This window comes from Pagrus pagrus (genome assembly GCF_965226575.1).
Source record: "Pagrus pagrus genome assembly, chromosome: 6".
Classification (NCBI taxonomy): domain Eukaryota; kingdom Metazoa; phylum Chordata; class Actinopteri; order Spariformes; family Sparidae; genus Pagrus; species Pagrus pagrus.
In genome coordinates, this window is record NC_140190.1 from 6,507,656 (window position 1) to 6,531,999 (window position 24,344).

The 24,344-nt window shown below is 42.1% G+C and overlaps 1 protein-coding gene across 3 annotated transcripts in view; it reads right to left on the minus strand.

Annotated features, from left to right (window-relative positions):
• LOC311258827 (transmembrane protein 131-like) overlaps positions 1-24,250 on the minus strand; it is a 32,971-nt gene extending 8,721 nt beyond the window's left edge. For 2 of the 3 annotated variants that reach the window (XM_084355437.1, XM_084355436.1), the window contains exons 1-28: positions 23,931-24,249; positions 20,371-20,432; positions 20,203-20,243; positions 16,416-16,484; positions 15,303-15,423; positions 10,763-10,879; positions 10,547-10,669; positions 9,859-9,939; positions 9,597-9,747; positions 9,451-9,507; positions 9,292-9,353; positions 9,094-9,202; positions 8,475-8,583; positions 8,222-8,375; positions 7,961-8,131; positions 6,989-7,099; positions 6,521-6,655; positions 4,870-4,974; positions 4,685-4,771; positions 4,388-4,540; positions 4,224-4,299; positions 2,958-3,072; positions 2,707-2,845; positions 2,495-2,604; positions 2,333-2,405; positions 2,034-2,185; positions 1,730-1,872; positions 962-1,148 (exon numbers count right to left, since the gene is read on the minus strand). In XM_084355437.1, coding sequence (XP_084211563.1) covers positions 962-1,148; positions 1,730-1,872; positions 2,034-2,185; positions 2,333-2,405; positions 2,495-2,604; positions 2,707-2,845; positions 2,958-3,072; positions 4,224-4,299; positions 4,388-4,540; positions 4,685-4,771; positions 4,870-4,974; positions 6,521-6,655; positions 6,989-7,099; positions 7,961-8,131; positions 8,222-8,375; positions 8,475-8,583; positions 9,094-9,202; positions 9,292-9,353; positions 9,451-9,507; positions 9,597-9,747; positions 9,859-9,939; positions 10,547-10,669; positions 10,763-10,879; positions 15,303-15,423; positions 16,416-16,484; positions 20,203-20,243; positions 20,371-20,432; positions 23,931-24,093 — 3,176 coding nt within the window. In that variant the 5' untranslated portion in view covers positions 24,094-24,249. Of the gene's footprint in view, positions 1-961; positions 1,149-1,729; positions 1,873-2,033; positions 2,186-2,332; positions 2,406-2,494; positions 2,605-2,706; positions 2,846-2,957; positions 3,073-4,223; positions 4,300-4,387; positions 4,541-4,684; positions 4,772-4,869; positions 4,975-6,520; positions 6,656-6,988; positions 7,100-7,960; positions 8,132-8,221; positions 8,376-8,474; positions 8,584-9,093; positions 9,203-9,291; positions 9,354-9,450; positions 9,508-9,596; positions 9,748-9,858; positions 9,940-10,546; positions 10,670-10,762; positions 10,880-15,302; positions 15,424-16,415; positions 16,485-20,202; positions 20,244-20,370; positions 20,433-23,930 lie in introns of all 3 variants that reach the window. The other variant, XM_084355435.1, reaches the window with a different exon arrangement.
• Positions 24,251-24,344: the final 94 nt, after the last annotated feature.

Genomic DNA, 24,344 nt, shown 5'->3' on the forward strand with positions numbered 1-24,344 from the left:
TCCCAAAAAGTGTCTTCCATGAAAAAAAGACCTAATCAAACTTCATGCACCAACAAGAATGATAAGGGTCCAACCTGTCCTGCTCTAAGAGGTGCGAGTGAACAGTCACACACGGTTCTGAGAAAGCAGATTAAGTAGAATATCTTTGTAGGGCTTTTAAAAACACGGCCATCAGGTAAGGGAGCTCTGATTGATCGGGCGCCGGTCGTTATCAGCTGATATGCGATAGCTGATAAGCCGCACTCACCGCAGGACTCTGCTGCTCACCGGCTGCTAACAGCTCACTAGCTTCTCCACCTTTCATTATCAATACGGATTTTATCAAATCAATGACAAGTTAGGCAACTTTTTTTATACAACTTAAACTAAGAAAGTTAATAATCTAAAATTGGTGCAGCAAAGCAGAATTGACCCCTAATTGTACAGCGGTCCAGTTTTATTACTGAGGACAATACACAGCCCCAGAGCTGGTGTCACTCTAACTTTCCAGCAGACATTGATTGAAGAAAAAATACCCCGACTTGAATATTTGAGGTGGATGTGTGTGTAAATATGTGCGAGTGGACTTGAACTTTAAGTGATGAAGAAAAATGAGTGCTGAGGGGAGAGAGAGCCGAGGCTGCAGAGAGACAGAGAGCCGATTCATCCTCTTACTGAGGGCTTACTCAGCCAGAGAAGCTGAGGACAAGTATTAATAGAGCTTGTGGGAGATGGGGAAAACACACACACACACACACACACACACACACACACACACACACACACACACACACACACACACACACACACACACACACACACACACACACACACACACACACACACACACACACACACACACACACACACACACACACACACACACACACACACACACACACACACGTTTCTATGCAGTACCCAAATTCATCACAGAGAAACGCTCGCTGCACAAAGCGAAGCGACACGTGTGTTCACTCACAGTATAATGAGGTCTTTTGAAGTGTTTGGCTTAAGTGCAAATTCTTGACAGTTGAGAACTTTGAATCCATATCCTTCACACGCTTGTCCGTTGATCTCTGCTGATCTGATGGTGATCGGGAGCAGGCCTGTGTTCTCCACTCTGAAGATTCGCTTCAGGGTGAAGTTTGGCTCTTTGACTTTTGTCTCTGAAATAAACGCAGAGAATATTTAAACGTTTATTGGAAAAGAAACAGAAAAGTGTTATTATTCTTTTTGTTTTATTAGTTTTTATAACTTATATTTCAGACAGTTTATGCATTTGTGTGGGATGAATGTTTTTATTTTATCATTTAGTGTCTAATGTGTGGAAGAGGTGTCTGAATGTATTAAAAACATGCACAGGCTTTATTTCCCCTCATGTTTGATGATGATCTCACTATCATACTGCCTGGACTTTCTGGTGGTGGTGGATGTAACCTAAAGTCAAACAGACTCTGAGCACTTAGTCATTTCATGGTTCTTGGGCAGATCAGACAGCTGTTCGATCTAGACTCTGTGAAAGAGGATCTGCTCCCTCTGTAGATATAAAAGGCTCATTCGAAAACCCAACAGTTCATATTTTCAGAGGATAATACACCAAATATATTCCATTTGTGCATACAGAGCCCCCTTAATCCTACACACTGTACCCTTAAATCATATTTGGATGTTTATCTTGATATGTGACACCTGACATGGTCGGTGTAAATGGGGCCAGTGGTCCCACTGATCTGGACTACCAACTCACTCTCTGTGCAGTCTTTGAGCAGGGCCTCCGTCATCTTGAATCTCAGCGAGCTCCCTTGTCCCGGGGGCTTCCCTGCGACCTTCAGGCTCTCTGTCGTACCTCGGCCGTGAAGTATGATTGTGTCGATCACAGTGAGATTATTCCTAAAAAAAAAAATCGCACCATTTCAGAACAGAAACACATTTAAGGAGGATCCCCATTAACTCCCACAGATTAGGTGCTAATCTTCTTTGCATCCTTTAAAGACACAAAAACTACAAGAAATCCAGATTATAACCAGACGTTTGGTTAGTTCTGACAGTACCTGACTATGAGGAGGGAGGAGACACTGTGGTTGCTGACGGGAGTGAACCTCACGTTGAACGACTTGACTTCTCCGGGCAGCAGGAGGAGGTTGTACACAAAGGGTCTGGTTGATCCCTCCACGAAGCCTGTACTGCTCTTCATTAGCGACGTCTGACAAATAAACAGAGGTCCTGTTAGAGAAGAAACGGCCTCCACATGCCGCCTCCACTGCGGACAGGAGGGCTGTGGTTATCAATGCGATTACATGTCGAGCAGCTGATTCTGAGAATCCCTGAATGTCACTCGCGCAGCACTCACCTGATTTCTGTGAACCTGAAACTCTAAGGTGTTTGTGTCGATGTTGATGTTGGACAGATTTCCTAATGGCAACCTGGGAAGGTAAAAATAAGAGGGTTAGGGTTAGATCTCTGTTAGAGCGAGATAAAGTCCATAGAGAAAAGGAGCGTGCAGATTTCTCACCTGTCCGCCAGCTTTCCAGAAAACACTGAGGGGCTGGGTAACAGGGCCAAGGGGAGAACTTGGACGTAGACGAGGACGTCGGCAGGATTCTGCAGGATCACCTCCTCATCCTGCAGAGATACAGAAACATGTCACTCCTCAACGTCAAACAAAAACTTTAACAGAGCTTTAAAACAATTCCTGTAACAACAGGCGGATCTGTTCGTACTCACAGAGGAGCTGTTTGTGTTGGTCAGAGGGAACGTAATTCGTTGGGAGGAGTTGACCACCGATGGCCAGGTCAAGTGCGCCGTTATTTTAGCCTGTACGTTCTTCTGAAGGTCCGTGTTGACTTCAAAGACGGCTTCAACCCTTCAGGAGGAAAAGAAACATCTTGTGACATTCTGTAAATAGCCCGTCTGTGTGGAACAACTAATTTAACGACAAAATTTGATCAAAGATCAGAGAATCCTAACACACTTACTTGTGGCCTGAGCGCTCTTTGAGCTCTTTCCATCGTCTGAGGAGTTTCTGATGGAGATCGACATCAGCGTCCCAGATATCCTCCTGTAACGCCAGCCCATGAGGCTTCGACTCAGCTGTGAAAGAAAAGAACATATTTTTCTTAATTTCTGACTCATATTTTGTGAGATTTGAATGTTACACAAAGGGCTGTACCGAATACTTTGAAGCAGTGACATTGTCTATTCATTCTGTTTAAACTCAGGATTCCTGCACAGCTACAGATTAAGATTAGGTTACATTATACTATTTGCAGTATTAGATTTAAAAAAAGGAGATAGATAAAAACATTGTTGGGAATTTGGAAATGATTATCTAACGATCTTTATCTGCTTCAGTCTATATTTGTAGCTGTTTAGCTTTTCAAAGACTGCCGTGAAATAATCGTTTGCTTTCCTGCTTGGAGACATATTATGCTCATTTTCAGGTTCGTAATCTTATTTTGGGTTCCTACTAGAACCGGTTAACATGCTTTAGTGCTCAAAAAACATATCAGCTTTCTCACACTGTCCAGTGCTGCAGCTCTGAATCCCCCCTCTGTCTAAAACACTCTGTTTTAGCTCCTGTCTCCCCTCCTGAATATCCAGTCTCCTCTGATTGGTCAGCTCACACATGCCTGAACCAGCACCGATAACAACAAGGGAACATCTGTGCTAAATCAATTCTTACGTGCCATTCTAGCCACTAGGTATAATTTATGTCAGGACTACTGATGAGGCGTTTCAGGAGCAGTGCTTTCTGTGGGAGAGAGGAGCTTCTGTTGGTACGGACTTTGACCTCTTTCCTTCAAGATATAGTATTATAGGTGTCCTTTAAAGTTCAAGTCAGTGATTGTGGACGAAGTTAATCGTTGACTTTCATTCCTACGTCGTCAAACACCAACGCTGGCTCTGCACGAGCCATAAACCCACAGGGTCGGCATTTGACGACCTGAGAGTGAGACTTATCAACCGTCTTTCTCCAGAATGGCTGACTCCACCGTTAAACAGGGAATAGTAGCAGCAAACTATTAGCACCATCAATTACATTTTTATTCCCACAATAATGATACATTTATTTAGGCACTGTTTCAGTAAATTACTTGAGAAGGAAAAAAAAAAATAGTCGTGTATTCTGGCTGAAATAAAGTAGACATTCGAATCTTCACTCAAAAACCTCAACAGCTGCTTCAAATGTAAAAACAGATTCGGTACAGCCCTGGTTACACACGCTCCAAATCAAAACTTACATTTAAGCACAAATGGCAGCCCCACATAACAGTGATCACCACACTGCAAGCTGGCGTCAAAATAAATATTTGCCACCTGAAAAAGATGGAGGAAAGAAAAATAAGTTCATGTTTATAAGGACGCGTGTGGCTCGCTGGTGCTGCTCGGTGGGAGGAGGGGCTACCTTAGATTTGCGTCTGGGCTCCAGCTCGTCTTTGTTGTTGCGGAGCCGTTTGTAATAGAAGCGTATATCTTCTGTCAGGGAGCGGATCTGCTGGAGCCTCACTTTCTGCGTGAAAGAGCTCTGTATGCTGTAGCTCTGATGAACGACTTTCCCCTGAAAAAGAAAAGAAAAGACACATGAACAGTTGTGTTCAGAGCTGCAACACCTCTGGCATGAAACAGGAAAGAAGGGCCTCCGCATATTATCTCATCCTTCTGGTGGGTATCACTACGGGACTGGTGTGAAATGTTTACTTACAGGAAAGGAAGGTGGTAAAACGATGTGTTTGGGGGAGCTGTTTAATGTACCCACTGCTATGAGAGCTTTCACCGGGATGGTTAATATCTGAGGGGAAAAGAAAAGAAAAGTTAATCCCACCAGTAGACTGAATGGTGCAGGATGCTCAAGTACAGTGTGAGCAGCAGGCTTGACCGGTCACCAACCTCATAATCTGTGGTGATGTGCACAGCTCCATCGTACGTGCCCTCCAGAGCCTTGGCCACAAGCGTCACTCTGAACGCTGCGTAATAGCCTGATGCTAATATCACCTGCGTAGAGACAAAATAAATGTGCATTAGTTTTGCTTTCTTTTTCAAGCAGAAATACTTTATTTTGCCGAGGCTGCAGAGTCTCTGCAGAGGAAGTGGTAAACTGTCAAGTACCTTGTTATTTATACGTTCTCTGTAGTCGTCACCGTCATGACTTCAAAATAGCTTTTATCTGTGATCTTTGTGGTTTGAAAATATTGAGATTCAAAGTTCTCATATGCTGCATAGCAAAACTGACACGCAGCAGAGAAATTACCTTTCAAATGTCTGTTTTTAGAACGGGCATTTTGACACCGTCTGATAATGAGAATCTGCTCACAATAACAAGGTCTATCCGGTGAGGCATCACAAAAGTTAGCAATGTTTTACCACAGAAAAGGTGAATCCGTTAAAGCTGCTGTAAGTGTCGTCGTGGTTGAAACCAACTGTCCGTTTTGCAGTTAGCAACCAACTCCCTCCTCTCTATGTCACCACAGGCAACCGCAGCGAAAACCTACAGACAAACCTCGTACTTACAGTCGATAGATTTCTAATTTTTAACTGCCAACTTCTCCGCAGATGAAACTTACATAATTAACTTGATTAGTATGGGAGCAAAATATTATATCTATCCTCATTTAATACATCTAAAGATACTGACTTTGAAATGTATGTGACTGCTCTTTTCTTCTCTCCTTCCCCACAATTTTCCTAAATTTGTTGCACAATTTAACTTTTTTTTTACATTATTTAATCATTTTATATATTTTCTGCAATCGCATGCAATTCACAACAACAACAATATAATATATATATATATAATAAAGATAAGTTAACTGATGTCTGCTAACGCGTTCCCTCCTCGTTCTACATTGTTTTGCTTTTTGCTGCTTTCCCTCGATCTGGTGTTCTTCTTGTTGGAGCTCGTCAGTCACTGTCTGTACATGTCTGCAGCAGCAGCAGTACACAAGTTAGAAACAGACACAAACAAAAGCAGTGATGGAATGTAACCAACTACAATTGTACTCAAATATGAATGCTGGGTAGTTTTTACAACACTGAACAAATGTGGAGGATGGAAGCTTATAATAGTGAGATTAATTCTTGCAAACAAGTGTTTGAATGAATTTTGGCGAGCTATATGTTTAGCAATGACCAAATAAAAATGACTTTGAGGTTTCAAAAACATCTGCTTCTATAATATTTAATGACATTTTCAGCTTTTTTAACCTCAGTCAAAAAGCAGTGATGTAACCAGGTAAAAACACTGACTGGCTTTCACAGCTTTGGAGTCATGTCAGGTGAAAAACGTCAGATAGGTCACGGCTTGTTTGAAGTGTAATGAAATACAACACTGCAACCTTCAAAACGACCATCATGTTGAAGTGAGGCTCATGTGACAGTTTCAACAAGTAACCAAACATGAGAAGCTTCATAAAAGTCGGATTAAATCCTGGGCTCCTTTGATTTGGACGGATCAGCGATGGAGTTAGGGATTTCTACCACATTTAGTGTGACCTGAACATAAAGCCAAGCGCAGCTTTGAATGACACTGCGGAGGTCTTACTGTTTTGTGATGAGAGGCTGAAGTGTTCTGCAGCTCTCGCAGGCGACTCAGAGCCACTGTTGTATTTCCTCTCTCTGTCTTCAGCAGCTCCATGGACAGACTGTCTCCTGTGACCAGCCAGGACTTGATCTCCAGCTGCAGGACAGAAAGGCGTTTTAAAGGGAATCCAAGGACAAACGTGTGTAACACTCTTTGCACTAGGATCTGTTTGTTTTTGGTGAACAATGTGCGTGTACTTTAAATTGTTCACAGCATGTTGGCATAAAGGCTTAATGTATGTTGCAATAAGCCCAAATATTCAAAAGCACAAGTCAGCACTTTCTAAAGAATATGTAGACATGCTTTACACAATGCCAACAGTGTATTGTGCAATAAACAGGAAAGACAAAATATCCTCTTTATCTGACACTTGTTAGATAATTAGCAGCTGTTTTATGTGTGCTGTATTAACGCGTGCAGTGATCTCACCTCTATGGGATTACTGTTAACCACCACAAATATGATGCTGCTGGTGTGTGTTGCACTGCGAACACCAAAGTCCAGGAGGTTCTCCTTCAGACTGGGAGGCAGGACCAGTGGCTGTTCACAGCAAAGAACAAACACACCACATTACCAACAGACACATACGCTGTCCTACAAAGGTTAAACACAGTGACGACATATGTGGCTACAATTAGTAAAGACCTGAATCCCACATCTGTCATCTGTTATTCAAGATATAAATAAAAACTGCCTATTTAAATTTGCATTAACAACAGAACAGAGCTGAAAACAGGGCAAGTAAATGTGCTCTAGTTTTGTAGTTGCTACATTCTGACTTTCTGCAGCTGTCCAGGCTGCAGTAACCAGCTAAACTTAAGAGGCCACAATCACCACACTTCCTGCACTCTGTCACAGAGAAACAGCTAAAGCAAGAGAGCTATATCCAGCAGTAGTCATCTGGTGAAACAGACACAGCCGGGGTTATATAAAGCTTAAAACAAAAGACTGTACCTACAACTAGTGTTCTCAAAAATGTACACATATAGAAACAAATCAATTCTGAAAATTTGAAATGGTTTCGATATTATTTTTCACAGTATTTATACACCAGCTCTAATCGGGTTTTTCCCACCCTCCTCTCCAACAGCGAGTCAACACATGTACCACTGTAGTGCCCACACAGTCCCACTTACATGTCGATGTTAGAAATCATGACAACACCACCTACAACTGTTTGTTTCCCTACCTACAAATACCAAATATCCATTCTGATGAGATAATAACTCAGTTTGTTCTTCCACAGAAATAAATGAGGAAGCAGTTACATCCAATCATAACAGAGGACAAGCCTGTATGGAGAATACATTGGGTTCATTGTTCAGTGCCACTTTCTTGGTGACGTAACGACCTACATAGGAAAAATACTTTGTTTCTCAATACACTGTGTCCAGCGTGTACCTCCAAGAAGCCCGTGTAGGCCCGGACCGGCAGGTGAAACTTTGATGCATTTGTGATGAGCAGGATGTTGCTGTCGATGTGGATGGAGGGTCGGACTGGCCGGAAGAGGAGGGAGAAGATGTAGCGTGACTCATGTGGGGGAATAACGATGGGTGCGCTGAAGTTCTGCACCTAAAATAGTCAGAGGAACAGTGATGTCAATCCAACCTCTATACATACATCAGACTTCACAATCAGACCGGCCGCTGTTCACCGACTCACATTAAACATGGTTTTGGCCTCTTCGGGCAGGGACACGTTGTGTATCCGGATGGCAAAGCTGAAGGCGTTTGTGAGGAAGATGGGTCTGTCCACCGGGTCCACAGGGCTGTCCCTGATGTGGAACAGTGTAGCTGTGTGGTCAAAGCCCAAGTAGCTGCCAGGAGAGATGACAAACCACTATCACTTAGAGGAAAACCCCTACAGGAATATTTTCTTCTATATAAAACATAAATCCACCCACAGGATAACTCACCCTTCTAAAACTTCTGCCTGGTATGGGATTTCGAGCTTGGAGTAACTCTTTTCTTTTGCTTTAACTGTTATTTTACCAGCGAACTGAAATGGTCTTCTGGCTTTTGAGGCTGCGATGAAAAAAAAGAAAGATTGAAGAGCGGATAAGTTCACTGCAGAAGGATACGAGGCCTCAAAAGAGGAAGTTGTGAAATACTCGACCATAAAAGAGTCACAAATTGTGAGTACGGACATGAAGTGAAACTCTTACAGCTAAAAAATTATCAGATCACTACCAATAAAAGCCGCCGACTCCTGAATGCTTTATTGTATTTTCATCAAATAATATGAAAAGGCCGTAAACAGTTAAATTGAAATAATTCTTATAAGGAAGTTGATGCATGACACACTGTTAACCCAAAAACCACATCTTTTTGTCTGCCAGTGAAGATCTCTGGAAGGAAACTGACATCATGCAGCTCTTCACTTCACATTTACAGCCAACTTCTTTAAATTCAGAAAATGTCCTTGTCAGGAGTTCAGTGGAAATATTCTTTAAAAGTATTCTTATTCCTTCTGCTATTATTAATCAACTTGTGTCTTGCAACAAAGTGCAAAGTCAAACATGAACACATACTCACCATCAAAACTAATACTTGCAACTTTGGTATATCTGCTCTCTCCAGCCTTCAGAGTGACTGCTTTGAAATCTACCGTGACTGCTTCGTTTGATGGTGTTGTGCGTACACTCTGTAAAGCATAAATAAAGGATGGGGTTACAGGGTTGAGACGGGCTTTAAAAAAGGATTTTAAAAAGGACTGCTACTAAGGATACCCACTGTGATCGGAACATCTTTTGTTCCCGAGTTTAAAAGGTGTAGATTCAGCAGTTTGGGACGATCTGTGAGACAATGTGGAACAGAGAGCAGAGGGAGGGTGAGCAAAGACGCCCAGAGAGAGACTGCTCGAGATGAAACTGCAACATGTAGCGTCTTTACCTTGTGACCGCAGCGTACCAAAGTCGAGCATCTCTGTGGAGGAGTATATACCAGGCGCTGCAAGACAAAAACACAGAAACATGGTTAACATACCAGAAAGAAGGACGGTATTAAAATAAACCTACTGACTGGGATTGCTTGCACACCTGACGTGACTTCCACCTCTACAGGGAGGATGATGAACTGGTCCTCGTTGGGGGCGTTGGTTTTGATCCGGATGAAAGCCGTGTGGTTGTCCACATCTCTGGACGAGAAGCTGGCTCTCATCACCCCTTTCGTCTCAAAAGGGGGGATCTCCTGGAAGGTCAGGAGAAGGTCAGCGTGAGTGACAGTGACTCAACTCATCTTCACATCAAAGTCAGACTCGACACAAACGCTGGAAGGAAAACACTGAGGTGTGGTACTAACCCATAATTTCCCAGTGCCTCCTTGTTGACCCGTGGGGAGCTCTAGATGTAGATCTCCACCACTGGAGTACATCTCAACAACCTGTAGTGGAACACAGAAAAGGAACCCACCCCATGAACATGAAATCAGTCCACCAACATTAATCAGCTGGTCCACACAGAAGCAGGTCAACAATGTAAAGGTGCAATATGTAAGAACTGGCGAGTTCTTTTGGCTAGTTAGCTCAGTTAGCCGTGCAGCTAGTGATCCAGACTGTCAGCGTGCAGCACAGGGGGACTGTTGGTGATGTTTACACTGCTAGCACAGGAGCTTTGGGTGCCTGCGAGAAGGGGGTTTTCAGGCCCGGAAATGGGACCACGGACCAGAACCAAACAGTCTCAAAGACTAATGGACGCCAGTTTGACAACAAGGATACACATCAGTCAGTGCTCATGTTCGGAGGCCTGAGCTACACTATCATACTATCGCCACCTGAGGACAGGATGGGCCGGGGCTAGCCGGTTAGCATGCTAACTTCAGTAGATATCTCCGCAGCACAATATAGAGACGTCTTTGACTTAATGTCAACTCTGTTGTTTCTTTACAATTCGTTAACAATTTAAGTGAATTTTTAAATCCTTAAAACCAAAATTCTTTCATATTACACCTTTGAAATTTTTTTTAACAGATTCTAATAACTGTAAGTTACCTGCAGTGGTTCACTGTACGGGTTGTGGATGTGTATGAGAGGTGAGAAGCTGCTGTTTACAGGAACTCGAGCCCCGATGAAGGGTCGCAGTCTGTAGGGGTTTGGGATACCGACCCCAAAAACCTGCAGGGCGGAGATGGAAAAGCAAGATTGGTGAGATTTCTTACAACACTAATTATTCAACTTAAGTATTTTTATGTTTATGTTGCGCCTTACCTGGTATGTGAACACTCCATGATGTGATGTATTAATAAATAAAGTGTTTTCTACATTCCCAACTACTCGTGCGAGAAACACGACATCAAATGACGTGTTCCCTCCAGGTGGAATTATCTGTGGCAGGAACAGACACAAAAAAAAGGAAATTGGCAAAATATACACGACATGGTAACAAACTCTTTGTAACTGAATACAGCTTTTTACAGTCTTTCACATGTACTGACCCTCTAACAGCTGGGCTCATAACCTGAAAGATCTCACTCACTCTCACAACACCTGACCTAAAGGTCCGCTGCTACGAAAACATTACAGCTACACTCTAACTTCAACATTTTGGTGGCGACTGTGGTTGCACATTGTGACTATTCAGTGGGTTTTTCCCTCGAGTCAATTTAAAGCAACGTGTAAAAATCTGCAGAAACAGCTACAAATCAGAACTTCTTGTTGAGGGACAAACACTGAAACGTTGCGTACACAAAACAAGAACAGATCCTCTTGTATCGTCTCTGCTGCTGCAGGACGTTCAGAGTGTATAAAACACGCTGATAGTGGAGGGAGTAAAAGGGCAGAGGAATTCAGAAAACATTTTTCAACATCCACTTCAGGGCACCGCTGAGTGGATACAGGCGTGTGTGGAAGTGCAGGAGCAAAAAGATAAAAGTATAATGGAAAATATTCACTCTAACCTGAACATTACTCAATTATTCAGGCAGGCATTTCAAGCAGGAAGCAAAGCCGTGACATTTTCAAACTACACTCTTTGGCTGTAGGTTCGGTTTCAGAAGTGCATATATAAATATATATAGAGAGAGCCTGGTTTCTTTTTTGTACACTGAAAACGATCGACTTCCTCTTTTGTGGCATGTTTGGCAGGTGAGAAAAGAAAGTATGATGAAATTGGCTTTCCATAAAAATGTTAGCATCACATTAAATAATATATAAACCTCTGCTGTGCTGTTAATCCACTAATCCTACTTAGAATAATATCTGGTTTTCTTGATAATGAGATAAATCCTGTTTTGCATCTGTACTACAAAAGCTCTGCGCTTTACCACCCAGTTCAGCGTATTAAGCTCATCTAGGAGCATGGCAATAACTGAAGCCATTCATTTGAAGCCAACATTTTCATCGCTTCTTGATTTTGGCAGTCGGACAACAATGTTCACAGAGAATTTAGCAAGAAAATCAAATTGAAAGTGTAAAACAGGAACAACTGGTAACTCCAAATTTCCCACACACTTGGACACGTCAGTTTATAAGTGCACCAATTCATGGAGGAAATGGAGAAGCAACAAAAAAAATAAAATAAATAAAACAAAATCACTTGAACGCGTCATTGCCACTGGAACATGTGACCACAGCATCAGAGATCTCTGGGGAATGTAGTCTCTTACTATATATGGGCTTGAATGCACAGAAGAATCCTGGTGTATAAATAGATGATCCAATGCAGATAGAAACCATAAGAGACTCAACATGCAGCAATAGATTGGAGGTATACATCAGTTATATGTAGTTATGAGTATCTATTTATTAAGGTGCAATATGTAAGAAATGGTCTTGTCACTGTCGGGTTTGAAGGAAGCGTGTTTTACGATGAGTTAACAAGGCAACTAAGCTCGTCTTCATTCTTTAAAAGAGAGAGAAACTTGAATATATGTATAAGATTATTTACCTTCTTGACATTTTGTGAGTTTGATCTGTTTGTTGATTAGACTAAAAAAAGCAGAGGGGGCTTGTGGAGCCTAGCAAACATCTCCCAACTGAATCTATACGAGACTGGGGGTGGGGCTAGCTGGTTAGCATGCTAACTTGCGAAAGATAGATATCATTGCAACATGATACATAGACGTCTGTGTCATGATGTCAAAACTCTTATTTCTTCACACTCTGTTGATCATTTTAGTCAAATTGTTTTTGAAAAACACCCGTGTCAAACGAAAAGATGAAAAGGATGGGTTCATAATATCACCCTTTGAAATGTTTGATTATGAATTATGATTGTAAATTGGCACTTGGAGCGAGCAGAATCTGAGCTGATCTAGAAAAAAAACTAACTGGATATCAACCTGTAACCTTCTTTCTTAAAGTCACCAAAAATTAATAGTACTCTGGTGGAATCTAGATAAGGATTGACCTATGTCAAGTTATGTTATTACCGCATTAAACTACAAATAGACCTAATGATGTTATTAATTTCAAAACTCTCTGAAATGAAGGGTCTCAGTGGAGATGTGTTTTATCTACCCTGATGTACAAAGTCTTTATGCAAACACATCCCATGACGGAGGACTAGAGGCCTCAGGTTGTTATCTTCAAAACCACACCGACTTCCCTCCCACTGAATGTCTCCGTGAACCAGACTCTCAAGTCCTGACGTTGATTTTAATTTTTAATTCATGCACATTAATACCCAGGACTTTGGACTTTTAAACCAAAATTTGTCTACAATCCTGAAAAAAATGCAACTTCTGTTTTTTAGATTATGTAAAACTACATGTTTTGCAACAAAAACTCACAGCAGCTTTTCAAGCCAAGAGGCAACTAACTGAATACTAATATCTCAAAATCATCCTCCTCTAGATGACCTAGCTTATATAATCAGTGTCTTAGGGCAACACATCGGCTTAAACTACAGCGCCCTGCCCTAGTGCCACTCAAAGTATGCAGCGCCAGCGACTGTGCCTACAGTGACAGAACAGGCCCTTCCTGTAAAGGGAGTCTTCACACACAGCACAGGCAACATGATTTGTTTGCAAAAATGCCAACATTAGAAAATATACGCTGGAAAAGCATCACATTACTGCTTACGGCAAATCACTGACACGCAAGTTCTGTATCTTACTATGAGTTTCAGTTACAAGGAAGTGCTCCGACTCTTTTCTCTTCTAACCTTCGGCAGGATGTGGTGGACCTCTGCTGCTTGTGATCACTTTACACCTGCGTTTTAGCAAGTATCTGACCAGCAACACGACATCATGTAGTGTTAAAAAGTTCACCCAAAAATGTCTGTAGTCCACAAAACATTTCTGCAGCTTCACAGCAAAACAGTTTGGCAGCATTCCTTTAAACAACTGAAGTAGATTGGGTCTTGTAAAAAAAATTAAAAATATAAAAAAAGGCCCCAAACACCTCATCTGGCACAATCCAAGTTCACAGGCGCCCTGAGACTCCAAATTCAAGTGGAGACGTTACTGACTGTGCTTGTTAAGCTGAAACCATAAAAAAAGCTGCTCAGCTAAAAGTGTGAGCGCACACCCCGTCTGAAGTGGGTGCACAAGCTCGAGCTCAAGTGTGTCAAGGGTGAAAATAAGTTGTTTTTAAAACCGGAGCCGTTTTATGTTTCTTTTCAATCGTATTTTCATAGTTTAAAAACATGAGAATGCTGCCAAACTTTGAGGACTACAACTCTTCACTTGACTTTCCATCGGCACTGGGGGGGTGAGAAGATAATGACTCAAGTTTCATTTATGGGTGAACTTCTCCTTTAACAGCTGGCAGAGCTGGAAACAAACGAGAGGCCTTCTACTACAGCCGTCTGCCATCGACACTGGCTGCTATTTACGTAGCTGAGCTAATTAGATCAGTTCTCTTGCACTGCGCTGGGATCAGCTGCTCACTTACTGTGATCATTATTCATGGTGACTGGTCACACTGTGTTGGCGTTTGTGTTTTATAATGTGTTGATACTAATGCGATATCGTAACAGAGGATGTCTGAACATGTGTTTATACAATCTCGCTTCATCTAAACTACAGAGTGGACAGCAGAGACTCAGTTACTCCGTCACACTGAACATTATAACAATCATTTATTCATTACATTTTTGTAGGGTGAATCGCTTCCAGACCATCAATGTCACAATCTGAACCAGCAGGTTCTACTTTGTTGGAGTATCAGAGTCTTTCAGCTATTTTGGACCCACCCTCTTGGGACACTGCATCCACTTTCTGTTTGTTTGTTTCTAATAAATTCCCATAATGTGTCATGTTTAAAGAATGTGTAAACCATAACTGGATTATACCGCTGCTTACTTTTCCCAGTCTTGTTTACTTTGTGCTTATGTGTCCCTTTATACACCGCTATTCATCCATGCACCGTCTCTAGACTGCATTCCCCAGAGAGCTTTGCTGTAGTCGCATGTTTAAATGACACATGTCATTTGCATGGGGACTTCCTACTTTATTGTCAGCGTCTGTGTGCTGCTGTTTGCCGTCGATGCCTGAAGGAGTTTCTGACTAGTCAGGTTTAAAAATGGCACCTGAGAGACACTGATCACTGTCTCTTGTTTGCAATGCATACGCAAGCTTATCATGCTGGTTAATGTTTAAAAATGCCCCGTGAAGCATGATGATCGAATTACGTGGTGCGATCAACACACAGACACGTGACTAAAGATAAAGGGACCACAATAAAAGCATAACCTCCTACGCCCAAAGGTCTTATTAGAGGAGTATTAGATGTGTTGTGACAACTGTACTTAATAATGAATAAATTCATGTTCACACACAGCGAGTGTAAGGTGATGTGTACTTACCCTATTCTGGAAAAAGGATGCATGGAAATGGGCTGTTGTTGCCGATATTGATATCAAACTAATTTGTTCTGAGCTAGGATTATGTAAATAAACTTTCTCCATTTTTGGCATCCCAACGGGCCTGGAAGTGAAGAAAAGAAACTTTTGTCAGAGCAAGTAAATGACTTATTGTAGAAGATCATATGCATGAGATATTTAAAACAGATACTCTAATAAAATGCTGACAATAACATGACATTTAAACAGAGCGAACAAGAGTGGTGAAAAATTTAAAAGAGACCGTTTATACTTTTTTCTTTTTTTCCCCTTTCCTTCATTGTTTTATATAGTTCGTTAAATAGGTCAAAGTCTGCACCAACAGAAGCTCTTCTCTCCCACAGAAAACACTGCTCCTGAAACGCCTCGTCAGTAGGAAGAAAGGCCACCAAATGTTTATCATGGTGGATTCCTTCTTGGTCAAATGAGCAGACCTTCAAAAAGTCCCTTGTATGGGCAGTTGAATAAAGTGGACACAAACACAAGTAAGGCAGATATGAGCGTGTCCATCATGTTAACTTCTTATGCAGCGCTAATCCAATCCTTATGTTGTTTCTGCTGCATCAGAGGCGGGGGGAGAATTTCTAAAGTTCTCATTTTCATGCCCTTCAAACATTCACAGCTGATAAGTGGACTGTTTTTATTGAGGAAGTAGGACACAGCTGGGTCTCTGGCCGTGAGTTGGTGGCGGGGTACGCTGCTCCTCCGAGAGCTTCCGAATTGTTTGCAATGCTCCGGGGTGAGGTCGGCTACGCTTGGAGCTGAGTAATACAAAATGGGTGTGCACCTCTTGTCAAAGTGGAATGTGATCTATGAAGTTTGGCCGAGGTGAAGCTAGGTGAAGCTAGGTGAAGCTAAGGTGCTGGCACTGGAGATAACGAATTTGGTTTCGCCAAGTGCTTTTAATGCTTCCTCAGCATCAATCCGCTCATTGTTGACAACTTCAGAGACGCTAAAGTTTTACAGAACATATCATAGAGAGCTACAAGACGAGGCACTAGTCCACCGGGTTTTGAAAAACACAGATAATATGAAAACAAAACAATGAATTAGTGTGAGAACATAACAAGCACTCACTGTTCGTGAAAGTCCAACATTGGAGGTTCGAAGCGTATAGGTCGGCAGTTCCCACGGTGCGGGGACGTGCTGCAAGAGACAGGAAGATGTGACAGCGGCAGCAGCAGCAGCAGCAGCAGCAGGAGGATAGGAAAAGTAGTATCCATGCTTGTGTGCATTTCAAACAAATGGGAGGCTAAACACATAAGCACAGACACCACAGCCTGTGGCCAGGCTCTCCTAACACTAGATTAAGATGGCCATGGGACCACTCCCAGCGGCAGGGCAATGTTTCCATACTGAGAATCTCCATGAATGTCCATTAAATTAGGAGAAAAAAAAAAAATGTATCTCTACTCGTCAACCCGACAAAGTACAGTGTCTCTCTCACACAAAGGCGACCCGCCTTGTTGTAGGACACAGGCATAACTCACCAAACCTGTTTCACAACAGGTGTACATACAATATCTTAACAGACAAAGCCGTCCCTAAAGAGAAGCAGCTCCTCATTGGTGGCGCTGATATACAACAGAAGTATGTAATGAGAGCCATTATTTAAATCTCATGGAAAGAGAAGCTCATCAGTGATACAGGTGTGGTACATGAGCAATGCTGCAAGATGTGTGAAAGTTGAAAAAAGCCTGAATGAAACTCATTCATTAAGAATGTATAGACCATCACAGCTGGCCAAAAAGATATTACACGTTTTATTCTTCTATCTTTAGCACCAGAGCTGCCGTGATGGTGCCAAACACCACCCACTACCACATCTCTCACCTATAATCACCCTAACATCACCCTGGAGTCTCACAATTTACCAGAGATCAATTTCACCTATTTACTACCGAGCCTACGCGTACGGGGGCAGACAATGGCTGCAGCAGCGAGCTCCAATAGCAGAGCTGGCTGGAGACGGGATGGATTTCCATCCCCTGAGGCGCACACAGTAATCCACACAGAGCCACGGCCGTGCACTGTTCCTCCTGGATAATCTGTCATCTACCGGCCTGTCCTCGCTTCTCTCATTAATATAACAACTACTGACAAAATTCTTGTGGGATTAAGGATTCAAATGGATCCTGGCTGTGAATTCTGTGTGGCCTGTCGCTCGTCGCTTCGGAGCTAATGTGTTGAATGTCAGTGTGTAATTGGAGTAGAGTGGAGTGGAGATCACGCTGAGAGGCCGTGCCTCTTGGCCTCAGAGCTACATATGTCCTGCTGCAGGCTACTTCTCAGGGCGAGTGCATTCAAAAAATGTTTTTTTAAAAACAGTGACTGCGAAAAGCATTTTAATTCCTGTCAAAGTGACCACAGCATGTTGACTTGAAGAGCCTGCTGGCTAATAGAGAGGAGATAATAATTAACAGCAGAAGATTTCAAAACACTACACTACACACACACACACAAAGAAAAAAGGGGGAAGTTCAACATTCAAAAAACCTGAATCAACACAAACAGCAAAATACACTCCCCCTCTAGCTCAGGGGAGTGGCCACGCTATGCCCGTGCAAGATAACCCTTTTATGGGTTAGTACATAGTGTACAAATAGTAAAGGCTCGCCGTCTGCTGCGCCAAGACAAAACACACATGTGTAATGTCTGAACACAGTGCTGATGCCATGTCGACGCTGTGACACCAAAACACGTTGTCAAAAAAAAGTCAACTCGCCGACTTTTACATGTTTCTGCCTTGTAAACAGTAGTTGCCTGTTGGAGCTGTTCTACCTGTTGGACACATGACCCTGTCCAAACAATCTATACATACGTCATACTTAGTCCTTCATAATCTGTGCAATATACAGGCAATTTAATGGACTCTTTATGCTGTTCTCAGACAAACACCACAGTTCTCACCAAGACATAAGAGTCTGATGTCTGTGCCTGTGACTGACACTAGCAAGCAAACTATAACTTCCTCAAATCACTCTCCTGTCACCCAAAATGGTGGTTTAACATGCAAGTTGCTGGTAGACTTGCTTCCCTCGCCAGCTAAAACAACAAGGGATAGACTGATTAATTCATTTTCCAATTATTGCTATCTGTGTTCTGTGTCCAACTGCCAATTAAATAACTTAATTTAAAAATGTGCCGCTTTGGCTTGGTTGCAGCATTATTTCTCTGTCTGTAGTCACCAGTCTGTCGTCCGCCCACAACACTATCTGACTGTCTACATGTCTACAAGTAATACCCTGTCAACAGTGAATAATTTGAATCTGCAAGGTAAGTTACTAAACTTGACAAATAAATGTAGAGGAGTGGAAGTTTTAAGTAACAGAAAATGGAAATACTTTTTCAGCAGTTTACAGCAACCTGTAGTTTTGGAGAGGAAACTCAGAATATTTACAATATTAATGAGGTAATAATACAAACTCAGAGATATTTATGTTTTATATAACTGAATAAACAAGCTGTTCTCAGAGGAAAAGAAGGTCCAAGGAAGCTAGAAAGGTGGCAGGGTCTGCCAAATATAAACAAAGTAAAACAGTATAGATCGGTGTTGTCCTTTAAGGTCAGTTTGGTCATTCAGTCATGAAAACAAAGAGTTTGTTTATTTAGTTTATCTATCTATCTTAGTCAGCTTAGTAAGTTTTTCTCCGTTTGAATCAAAACACTAAAACTATCCTGACTAGAAGGCAATGTGACCTAACCACAGACCCTTTAAAGGCTCCTTTGGTTGTTGTCATCAAAAAAACAAAATCATCTGCTTCAGTGTGGCCACAAGCGAACACATTAGCTTCCTGGCTCACTTGTCTAAGTAGCTGTTGCAGCAGAGAGGCACACTGCGGTCCGGTCTAACAACAGGTGACAGACTGAGAGGTTGTCCTGGCCACTCATGTCAGCCACAGCACATGTTTCAGAGAGCTGAGGGAGGGGGGGGGTGGTGGTGCATATGGGTTTACAGTGCAGTTTTAGCAGCATCTTTGTTCTCTTCTACTTTGTCTGTGACTGTTGGTCATGTTACAGCTGGAAGCATGATAGTGTGCTGCTGCGGTTCTGCCGTGTCAGTTCAGTTCAAGACTTCCTTCAGGCTCTATAGACCAGATCACTGTGATGTTACGCTAACAAGAAGAGTCACCTCCACGTAAACAACTGGTGGTTGATTTGCACTGCGCAGACATGTGGAATCAGCAAACTTGTTTATTTCTGTTGTCATAATCAGCTGAAACTGTAACTAAAAGATATGTAGTAAACATGGCGGTTCAACTTATCTGATGTTTTCTCGTGCTTATCTAATGTACTGTGTTGTTTTGCTACCGTCTTTGATAGCTACACAACAGCACATCCTGGACTAACTGCTAGTTTTGGGTAAACTCAAGCTGTTATTTTCTCAGGAAAATTTGGAAAGCATCAAACATGTATTAATACATGAAATACATGTATATCATTTGAAACATCATTAAAAAATACCTTTAAATTGCGTGTAAGAAAGTGAATGAGGTTTTCTAATCGGAAGTTATTGTTCAAACCCCAAAATACGACTCTGTATCTTTCATATCAGCCTGTGTTGGTTAATTTACATGAATATAACTTGAGCATTGACACCACAAGATACTGTGTATATCATCTTATTTGCCTCACTAAAAACATGTGGCCATCTACTTTAACAAAAGGAATGCAATCCAGGTGCGGTGTATGATTCATGCAGAAGATGTAGGATAACAGCATCTGCCAACCTGGCTATACCCATTCAAATATAATGGCATTTACCTATGCAAACATGCCTGTGTTTGGAGTTCATGCTCCAAAGGGGTAGGGTTGAGGTTAAGTAAGGGGACGTATACTGATGAAGTGAAGAAGAAAAACTTACCTTTGTTGATGATATAAACTAAAATCGATGTCAGACTCTGCCTGCAAAAAGAACAGAGACACAAGTTATCATTTAAATGTGATTTAAATAGACATTGCATTATCACATTCAGGGGTCAATCGACAAGTAACAGTACTAACAAAGAGGATATAAAGGAGTAGCGCTTACCTGTAAAAGTCTTCCCTCATCAAAATGTAAAACTTCTAGAATTGTGTCTGACTGAATGAATGCTGCAAAAACAACAACAGGAAGAACAAATGAGTATCACAAGCAGAAAAAGGGCAGCAATCTCAGAGTTTTGAACATTTAAAAAGGTGGTATATGTACAAATTTTAGTTGAAAAAAAAAAAAAAAAAAGACTTGCTTATCAACAGAATGTAAAGAAATAACAGTTTTGACCTTATGACAACTGTGTATTGTGTTGCAGAAGTTAGCATGCTAACAAGCTAGCTCTGTCCCGTCCCAGTCTGAAGCTCCTGTGCTAGCAGTGTAAACATCAACATTCCCCCTGTTCTCTTAACTCTGAGCCCAGCTGCTAACTAGCTAAAAGTAGCTACAGTTAGCAGCAGTTAGTGGTTACTCCAGTGATTTAATGCCTCCTCATTTGTTTTGCGTATTAATCTGACAGGTGGCCAATTCTCACATATTGCACCTTTAACTCCTCCTCCCAAATCTCCAAAGTCATCCCATATCAGTCATCACAGCTTCCTGAACCACAGAGTTTTATTACTGGTAAAGATAACTCCTGACTCAATCTCTTGTACTTTCAGGGCCGACAACAGACAGATCAGGGTTGAGATCAGGGTTCACATTCTGCTCCACACTGTGTGAAAGTTTGGTGTGTAATCTATAGTGTACCAAGAGGAAACACTTCATCCGTCACCATGAACGCATGACACACTTGACAGGTTTAGGATGTTAGAAGGTGTCAGACCACAAGCTACGTCGGTACACACTCATATTCTTTAGTTTTGTGTTAAAAGATCAGTGGGATCCTCAGTAATCGCACTATTATCAACAGGATTTTGAGGATCGGATGTTTCTTGCTTTAACTGTCAAGTTACTCACTCAAAGTATGAATCTACAAGCTTTGAGGGGCTGAGCTCCAACTCAGCACTATTACACTTTCACTCTACTGACAGGCTTTTCACCTGACACCACCAAATCCCACAGCTTGTGCAGCGCGATCAGCCTTTGCAGATCATGTTCACAGCTCGCACTGTCAGCACAGGACCCTGTTAGTATGTTGAACTGACAAACTAAACTTCTGCATTTATTTAACAACCATCTCCTGCTGGCTGTGAAGTGTGTTTGAGGTTAAACTGCCACAGCACACACACAGGTGATCCAATCACTTCAACAAGTCTGTTTCATTTCCTTTTTTAGATTTCACCACTGACATTAAACGAGTACATCTAGCTAACACCGAAGCTGCTCTGCTGCGGAAGAGATTCTGGTCAGAATTTTTCCATGGCCTCTTTTAAAATAACTTTTCCTACTGTACCTCAGTGGAACAGTTAACACTAAACAGAGGACAGCCATGGTGACAGTTACACTGGACTGAATAAAGTCAATAGAGAGTGAAATTAAAAAAAAGGTCCAATTTGTAAGATATTTGATACTGACTTTGGGGTTGGAAAACCGGGCCGTCCACCAACCCAAAGCGCATCAGTATAGGACGAGTCTGGAATGAGACTCAACAATCAAATATCTTACAAATTGGACTTTTAAATGGGCAATATGTAAGAGATTTAGCTGAAAACTGTTTTTTAAAAGCTAAAATTATCAACCTAATGTAAATAAATAGTAGTTTTGACACTATGATGTCTATGTATGGTTCCGTCTGTCTCGCCTGTCTCTATTTGTTGTCTATTTATTGTTTTTTGTTTATTGTATGGCACACGCACCTTTGAGACCAAAACAAATTCCTTGTATGTGAAAACCTACTTGGCAATAAAACTCTTTCTGGTTCTGATGTAATGTGATGCAGAGATATCTACTGAAGTTAGCATGCTAACCAGCTAAACCCAGCCTGCCCCGGTCCACTCCTCTGGACATGAAGGCTCCAAGTCTGAACCACTAACAGCAGCTACAGTTAGGAGCACTAATCGATGATATGCTGTCCCCTTTTTGTTTGGTCTTGAGTATTAATTTGACAGTCAGGTCTCACATAGTGCATCTTTAAGGGTTTGTAGAATTACTTCTCTGGTTATTCAGCATTAAGCATGAGCATGATACATCAAAAGTATCTCAAGTAAGTAATCATAAAGGATTTCGGTTTTTAGTTTTGAATCCGCAGCGTTTACATACATCCGATTTAACTTGTTTTTGTGAGGGATACAATGTGCAAGCCGAGCCTTCAGCCACGATGACAGGTGTAGGCGATTCAAAATAAAACAGGAAACCAATATAGGACTGTATGTCAGCGACAGAGGCAGCCATTCATTATCTCGACTCACAAAACAACGATCAACTTATGTGAGCATTTTTATCGCAATCAGCTATTAAATCCTTCATCGTCCCATCTCTATTCAGCATATGATTTAGCAAACTACCATCAACACATCAAACAGGACAAAATTCACTTGCTCTTAACAAATATACTCAGTCTGCCTGAACATGCATTAACGGCGGGCCTATTTGTCGCCTCTGATCGACGAATACAACTGAGTTTCTCTGCTATTCTCAAACTGAAAGGAAGCAGGAGGATTTAGCATTTGATCACAAACCACAAGTCACTGCTCCTGGCATGGGCCTGTGTCAATCTGTACAGATAGTGAAGCACACAGTGATCTTATTAACACTGATTCAGTTTGCTGAGCTCGCAGTGTTGACTTTTGGTAGAAGCAAGACAAAGTCACCTCATGAATGTTTGCCAGTTAACCCATTCAAGTGCACTTCTTGGGAGACAAATGGCTGCATCGTGTTGCAAGTTTCTCGGAGCCATGTAAACAATTTATCGGCGGCAGACACGTTTCAGACTTGGCACAGCTTATCTTGGACGTGGACTGCAGCTGTCCGCTCCCCACTGGCAGACTTATCACTGTGACCTGACAAGATCAGTGGATCTGACAGCTGGACACTTCGCTCCGCTGGATAAATAACATGCGGGCTGTCATTTGGCCAGTGGACCGACCACTGCTCAGCTGGGACCTTTAAAACCATAACTCACAGCCACGTTTACAGTCACCTGACTGGATTCAAACATTTCCTTTATCGAGCCCAGGATGAGGAAGTAGGGTTAGGTGCCCTGCCAGCGATATGGAGGCAATGGTGCCATTTATATATCTGCAATTTGACTTATCTCTTAATTCCGATGCATTAAGATCATACAGCAGATGAGCTCAGCTAACATTAGTCACTAGCCGTGATGCTAACGAGCTGCTCGTTGCGCCTCGCACTGTTTTGTATGTTTGTTGGGTTGACTGTTAGCCTAACTTAGCCTTATAAGGAAGGAATGACAACATAACAAGCTGCACACGAAGCTAGTAGCGTTAAAGGCCACACAAAGCTAACTAAAAGGCAGCACTTTCATTCTCAAACTGACGCTACACTTCTTCATGAAACGTTGTCAATGGCACAACAAACAAAAAAAAACTACAATTTAGCAGTAACGTTAGCAGGCTAGCTGTGATAAAGTTGGCCCGCGGAGGTAACCTCAGCCCCACACTTCGTAGAAATGTCTACGGAAGTTAGCGCTAGCTAACGTAGCCAGCTAAGTTACAAACCTTGATTATTGGCCCGCGTCGTTTGAATAAAAGCAATAAATAACATCCTCAATAATCCGATACATGGCGCTCTTGTTCTTGTGTGAGAACCCGGGGCTCTTTCTCCGCTCGCCATGCTGCAGATCTCTCTGTTACGATAACAACCGAGCGAGTGTGCGGACATGCCCGTGTAAACCTCCGCTGACTCTGTCAATCATAGCCGTGCTGGAGAAAAAAACTCGAAGTCAACTGAGCAGAAGCTAACTACTGAACAGGACGTTGGCCTCTCTTCTTCTTCTTCTTCTTCTCTTCTTCTTCCTCTTCTTCTTCTTCTTCTTCTTCTTCTCTTCCTCTTCCGCCTCATGTGTGCCGCGTCACGGCCTTCACGCGCACAGCGGTGTATACTGCTGCCTGCTGCTGCGGAGTGATCGGGGG